This window comes from Archocentrus centrarchus, chromosome 6 (assembly GCF_007364275.1).
Source record: "Archocentrus centrarchus isolate MPI-CPG fArcCen1 chromosome 6, fArcCen1, whole genome shotgun sequence".
Taxonomy (NCBI): domain Eukaryota; kingdom Metazoa; phylum Chordata; class Actinopteri; order Cichliformes; family Cichlidae; genus Archocentrus; species Archocentrus centrarchus.
In genome coordinates, this window is record NC_044351.1 from 33,369 (window position 1) to 40,035 (window position 6,667).

General features: G+C 44.6%; 1 protein-coding gene across 3 annotated transcripts; it reads left to right on the plus strand.

Moving 5' to 3' along the window:
- The first annotated feature begins 243 nt into the window (after positions 1–243).
- Positions 244–6,436, plus strand: fem1b (fem-1 homolog b). 3 transcript variants are annotated; one of them, XM_030732271.1, is made up of 3 exons: positions 244–961; positions 4,354–5,999; positions 6,147–6,436. In XM_030732271.1, exons 1-2 carry the CDS (start codon positions 714–716, stop codon positions 5,987–5,989), a joined length of 1,884 nt encoding a protein of 627 aa, XP_030588131.1. In that variant the 5' UTR covers positions 244–713; the 3' UTR covers positions 5,990–5,999; positions 6,147–6,436. The 3 variants fall into 3 exon arrangements, with proteins under 3 accessions (XP_030588131.1, XP_030588132.1, XP_030588130.1); XM_030732272.1 differs by having other exon boundaries at positions 4,354–5,190; positions 5,458–6,436; XM_030732270.1 differs by having other exon boundaries at positions 4,354–6,436.
- The last annotated feature ends 231 nt before the right edge of the window (positions 6,437–6,667 follow it).

A 6,667-nucleotide genomic window follows, 5' to 3' on the forward strand; every position in this document is an offset into this window, starting at 1 on the left:
CTTTTGCTAATTTCATTTTCTCTGGAAATTTGCCACTTTGGACAGACAAATTACAAATATATGTAAATGGTTTAATTATACATTCAATAGGTTTTTTTAATAATCATTATATCAATCCCATCACTATCAACAGATGTTTTAGTTTTACTTTTCCTTACTATATTTAGAATTTCATTTTCACTTTTCGTCAGCTGCAGTGATTATTCCTCGCCAAAGGGTGGCGCTGCCGCGCCGCGACGTCGCGGTGAGCAGCAGGAGAAGAAGCTCCGCTCGGAGGTGTTTTGAAGCTGAAACTTCCGTGAGCTGAAATCAGCTGTTTGTTTTTGAACCTTTGACCTTTCTTCCGCTCTCAGATGCTGCGGGATAGGATTTTTATTTTCAGCGCGAACAGGAGGTCCGAAGTGTAAGGTTTCTGACCTTTGACCTCAAACGGACGAGTCGGAAGCGACTCACCGACGTTAGCAGTTAGCAGTTGGAGCTAACCGGTCCGCTCGCCCTTCTGCCGCCAGAAGATATTCATCCGGAGCCTGGCGCTGACAGTCTACCAGCTGGGACCTCTGCGCGTTTCCTCCGGGGCTGCAGGGGAGTAGAGACCCGTTTCATGCCACCCCCGCGGCCGATTTGGACTCTTTAATGGGAGGCGGGTCGCTTCGGGGGATCGGACGCTGCCAGATTGGAAGAACGCGGAGCTCCTGGCCTCCTCTCGGGCTCTCATGGAGTCCCTGGCCGGGTATGTGTACAAGGCGGCCAGCGAGGGCCGAGTCCTGACCCTGGCCGCACTGCTGCTGAACCACTCCGAGGCGGAGACGCAGTTCCTGCTGAGCTACGTGACCCACCTGAGCGGCCAGAGGTCAACCCCGCTGATCATCGCGGCGCGGAACGGCCACGACAAAGTGGTCCGGCTCCTCCTGGACCACTACAGGGTGGACACGGAGCAGACCGGCACGGTTCGGTTTGACGGGTAAGAGCCATGTTACACCTGTTGTCTGCTCACCTGAGGGTACCTGCTGTTCCACTGTCAGGACTATTATTCAGAAATAGCCAGTTTCGGTGGCTCAGACAGGAAGAAAGTGCCACAGACTTCAAATTATTTGTTACAGAACATTTGAGGAAAACCAGAATGTGATTTAGCAAATTCAGTTAAGCTCTGCTGCTTCAGGAGGTTCACATCAGGCTTTTCCATAAACCCTCACCTGCTAACATGTCAGTCACACCTGTGGGTTAGTGCTCCAGATGTTTCAGACATGAGCCACAACAAAATGAGTAAATATGCAGCAATAACCAAAAATGTGCATTTAAATACTTAAAATGGACTAAAGAACAAAAAGAGTGCATACAAAAATAAATTAGAAAATAGATTTATATTATTAAACTAAACACATGTATATAGATATATATGTATATAGGGAATGGGTCAACTTTAGGAGAAAATGCAAGAAAAACAGGTAAATTACAAAAAACAGTGAAATCAACAAGGAAAAAAATTATGAAGCTTTAAAAAAAAAAATGTTTTCTGAAACATTCCCAAAAAGTGACGTTATTTAAACCAGAAACTCTAAGTAACATAAAGCTGGATAAAATGCAAACAAAAGTGTACAGTAGTAAAAAGAACTAAATACTATCTAGAAGCTGGAAAGTATATTAAAGTAAAATAAGAACCCAATTCCACAGATCAAGGAAATCCAAGCTCGGGAAAAGTGCTGTTTGCTGGAGGACATGAGGTGGAATAGGTCACAAAGGGGTCAACGGTCTCTGAGCAGTAGTGAAACTTGGAAAAAGTGGGACACAAACCTTAAACAGAGACTGTTCATCTTCAAAGTAAAAACTGTAGTGGTAAGACAGCTTTTACTTTGAAGGTGAGCATTCTCCATTTCCGGTTTGTGTTGCACTTTTAACACAAGTTAACCTAACGAGCCTGTCTTTGGACTGTGAGAGGAAGCAGGAGAACCCGATGGAACCCACGCAAACACGTGAAGAATGTACAAACTCCCCGCAAAACGAACCCAGCCGGCCAGTGGATTAAAACCCAGGACCTTTCTGCTGTGAGCACCACGCTTCCCTCAAAATATAATAATGAACAGAACCTGTGAGGAAAATTTTAAGTTTTTGCTATAAATGTCTAAATTTCTTTCAGGATCAATAAAATCTCAAATCTATCTGTGAGCATTTGGGTTTCAGTTAAGGCAAATCAAACACAAACCAACTGAAGTCTTAAGTTAGTGTTTTGTTTTTATAACAGAGTGGGTGCGTTTGCAGCAGGAAATGAGCTGAAACATTTTGCATCCTCTTTGTTACAATGGAGTATGTGTAACTGAAGGTTAATATAGTCGTGTGCAATTAGCTGCACTAACCAAGCGTTAGTGCAACTAATGTACTTAAATGTTCTCGGAATCGTTGCATTCTGGTTAAACTAAAGCAGGTCAACTGAAATAATTGTTCAAAGTTAATCAAAAATCTGTTTAACTTAAAGATTTATTATTTAATTTATTAGTACTTTTCAAAGCAAATTAAAGGTACAGTGTGTAAAATCTTACCACCAGATGTCAGTAGATTGCAGTCAACTGAGTTCTGTTTCCTTACCCCTCCCAATTCAAGTGCATAATCGTAGCTACGTTGGCCACTGTACAACAAACGTGTTAGTAATGGACAAGTTCTTATATAGCATTGTTCTACTCAAGCTGAGCACTCAAAGCGCTTTATGCAACACATTTGCATTCTCCCATTCACACAAGCACTGTTTTCTATGTCAAAGCTTTCCATCTAATATTCACACACATTCATACTCTGATGGTTACATTGGCGATCAACTTGGGGTTCATTATCTTGCCCAAGGATACTTTAACATGCAGACTGGAACAGCCAGGAATTGAACCACCAACATTCTGATTAGTAGATGACCTGCTCTACCTCCGGAGCCACAGCCATCCAAGAGAGAGCTAAAACCTTACGTTTAGACTGTTCCCCATAACAGCCGAGGCCAACAGCCTGTTTCTACTCCTGCTTGAGTGTAAAACTAATTTTGTACACAGTATATTAACATAATTTACTAATATCAATGATTAGTAAATGATCATGAATAAAAACTGGATATATCTCAATTAAATATTTTAGGATAGTTTTTGTTTTTAACCCTGAGTCACCTCAAAAAGTCTGACTGCCATTCATCTTAGAGTGTAGGCTGTTTACCTCAGCTGGTGCCCACGTCTGTTTACGCTGGAAGCTGTAAAACTTTGAAAGGAGTCCGATAGGAGTCGATGAGTCAGTGAAGCTCACTCCTGGCAGCGATACTGAGGTGAGCTGTTGAGGATATGCTGAACTTTTCTCTCTGTAAGCGTTGCTGTTTTTGCTGCTGTTAGCCCGCGTTAATGAATCTTTGAAGGATTAAACTCGCATATGATGTGAAAATGTAATCAAAATTTATCACGGGAAAGTGGGATTTGAGGTGAGAAGATGATGAAATGACTGACTGTACCTTTAAGTTTACACAACCTATCTGCTTTATTACAGTCAGATTTCTGCGTTTAAACATGCCATTAAGTGTTATTCAAACCTTTATGAGAGGAGGTTAAAGTCTCATTATGATTAGATAAGCAGAACATCTTTAAGGCGATAAGAACGCTAAGAAACCGGATCATATGGAAAGATCAGGGACTTCACCGGTGGTGGTTTTGGTTTCATTTCTTAAAACACTGAAACCAAAAGCTTCATTCAGCTGCTCATTATCTCACTCACTCAAAAGCCATGGTGTTGTTTTTTTTATATTAGTTTGTTCAGGAAACAGATGAACAGCCTGAGGGGTCATAAGAAAAATAATTTCAGAAATAAATCTGCACATACAGCAAGTTTGCTGCTGTTATTTCTACGTGATGATTTACTGTCACAGTGGAAAAGCACAAACCTCAACAGCACTATTTTACATCTTTATGGTCCAAGCATCTCATGGAGGTCTAGAAATATATTTAAAGCAGAAGCAGGAATCCCACTTTAGTCCTCTGTGCTGACCTGCTGTAAAGGAAAAAGGGTGCACTTGATACATAACACCAGACAAAAATTAGAGCTTGGTGGTGAAAATAAATTTTATATGGATTGTTCTATTATCAGAGCTTATTAAAATGAACTAAAACTAAAACTGGGACCTTCTGTAGATTATTCCTGGACAGAAACGACTGCAGGTTTTCATTATTATTGTGAAAATGCAGGTAAACATATGGAGGACATTGTAAAAAAATTCCAATTCTGGCAACTATTTTAATCAGCTGTTACTATTAATGATGATGATGATTATTCTGGCAGTAACCTTTAATAGAATAATGACAATGTGTTAAGGTTTATTATCTCTTGTTTGTCCTGCAGCTATGTCATCGATGGTGCCACAGCGCTATGGTGTGCAGCCGGCGCAGGACACTTTGAGGTGGTGCGTCTCTTGGTGAGTCACCACGCCAACGTCAACCACACCACCATCACTAACTCTACCCCCCTGCGGGCTGCCTGCTTTGACGGGCGCCTGGACATTGTTCGCTACTTAGTGGAGCACAATGCTGACATCAGCATCACCAACAAGTTTAACAACACCTGCCTGATGATCGCCGCCTACAAAGGCCACACGGATGTGGTGAGGTTCCTGTTGGAGAAGGGGGCAAACCCCAACGCCAAGGCCCACTGCGGCGCCACTGCACTGCACTTTGCAGCTGAGGCAGGGCACCTAGAAATTGTCAAAGAGCTGATGCATTGCCAGGCAGCCATGGTGGTGAACGGGCACGGCATGACACCACTGAAAGTCGCTGCAGAGAGCTGTAAGGCTGATGTGGTTGATCTGCTGCTGGCACATGCCGACTGCGACCCTCACAGCCGCATCGAGGCCCTGGAGCTACTGGGTGCCTCTTTTGCCAACGACAGGGAGAACTACGACATACAGAGGACATACCACTACCTTTACATGGCCATGATGGAGCGCTACCGCAACCCAGACAACATCATCACCAAGGAGCTGCTTCCGCCCATTGAGGCTTATGGAGGGCGCCGGGAGTGTCGAACGCTGCAGGACCTAGAGGCCATCAGAGTGGATCGTGATGCTCTGCACATGGAGGGACTGATGATTCGGGAACGGATTCTGGGCTCGGACAATATTGACGTATCGCATCCAATAATCTACCGTGGCGCCGTCTACGCTGACAACATGGAGTTTGAACAGTGCATCAAGCTGTGGCTGCATGCGCTCCACCTGCGGCAGAAAGGAAACCGGAATACACATAAGGATCTGCTGCGCTTTGCCCAGGTGTTCTCGCAGATGGTCCACCTGAAGGAGCATGTGTCGGCCGCCGCAGTTGAGCAGGTGCTGGGTTGCAGTGTGCTGGAGATTCAGCGCAGCATGGCTCGTGTGGAGGCTGCTGCCGAGTCCGAGCTGCCGCAGGCCATGGACAATTATGAGTCAAATGTATTCACCTTCCTGTACCTGGCGTGCATCTCCACCAAAACCACCTGCAGTGACGAAGAGCGCGCCGCCATCAACAAGCACATCTACAACTTGATCCAGCTGGACCCACGTTCACGTGAGGGCTCCTCGCTGCTCCACCTTGCCATCAGCTCTACAACGCCGGTCGACGACTTCCACACCAATGATGTGTGCAGCTTTCCCAACGCGCAGGTCACCAAGCTGCTGATTGATTGCGGGGCGCAAGTCAATGCCGTTGACAATGAGGGAAACACACCGCTGCACGTCATCGTCCAGTACAACCGGCCCATCAGCGACTTCCTCACACTGCACGCTATCATCATCAACCTGGTGGAGGCCGGTGCGCACACGGACATGACCAACAAACAGAAAAAGACGCCGCTGGACAAGAGCACGACGGGTGTGTCGGAAATCCTGCTGAAGACGCAGATGAAGATGAGCCTGAAGTGCCTGGCGGCACGCGCCGTCCGGCAACACCAGATCACCTACCGCAACCAGATCCCCAAAACACTCGAGGAATTCGTGGAGTTCCACTGAAGTGGAATGGGTGCTGTGATGTTTTTAAAAAATGATTTTTCTAACAGAGCCAAATGGTGCTGAGTGCAACAGTTTGAATAATTTTTTGAGCATTTTTATAAAAAATAAAGTTTTCTCTTTCTTTTCCTTTTTTTTTTTTTCTATTTGAACTGCAAAGCATGGACAGCAGCGGTGCCCCAGGCCTCTTCCTGTTTTGCCTTACCTTCCTGCCAGGGAGCCACTGTGTGCACCGCTGTGTCGATACAATTTTGCGAGAAGAAATGATCAGACAGAACAAACGAGTGCCTGTAGAAACGCCGACAGACGACCGAGCTCGCCCACCAATCAGCTGCCACACAGGAGTTTTTAATTCAACAGAAGTTTTTATCGGGTTTATTTCTGCTGTCAGAGGACTGTGAGGGGAGAAAACAGCAATGACAGAATAAAATCACATCAGCTGGCTGCCAACATCTGCTTTCTGGTTTATTATGTTTAATTTAAGATTTTCATCTGGTTCATTTCACTGAAAATAAACTGTGACCAAAACTATGTGGGCACTCCTGCTCTGAATCCTTCCACGATCTTTTTTGATTTGGGCCTTTCTTATTTATTGTTTGGGGTATTTATTTGGGGCTGATGTTCAGCATTTTTATGATCATCTATCTTTTGTTTTTGTTTTTTAAACCCAATTCCTATCAA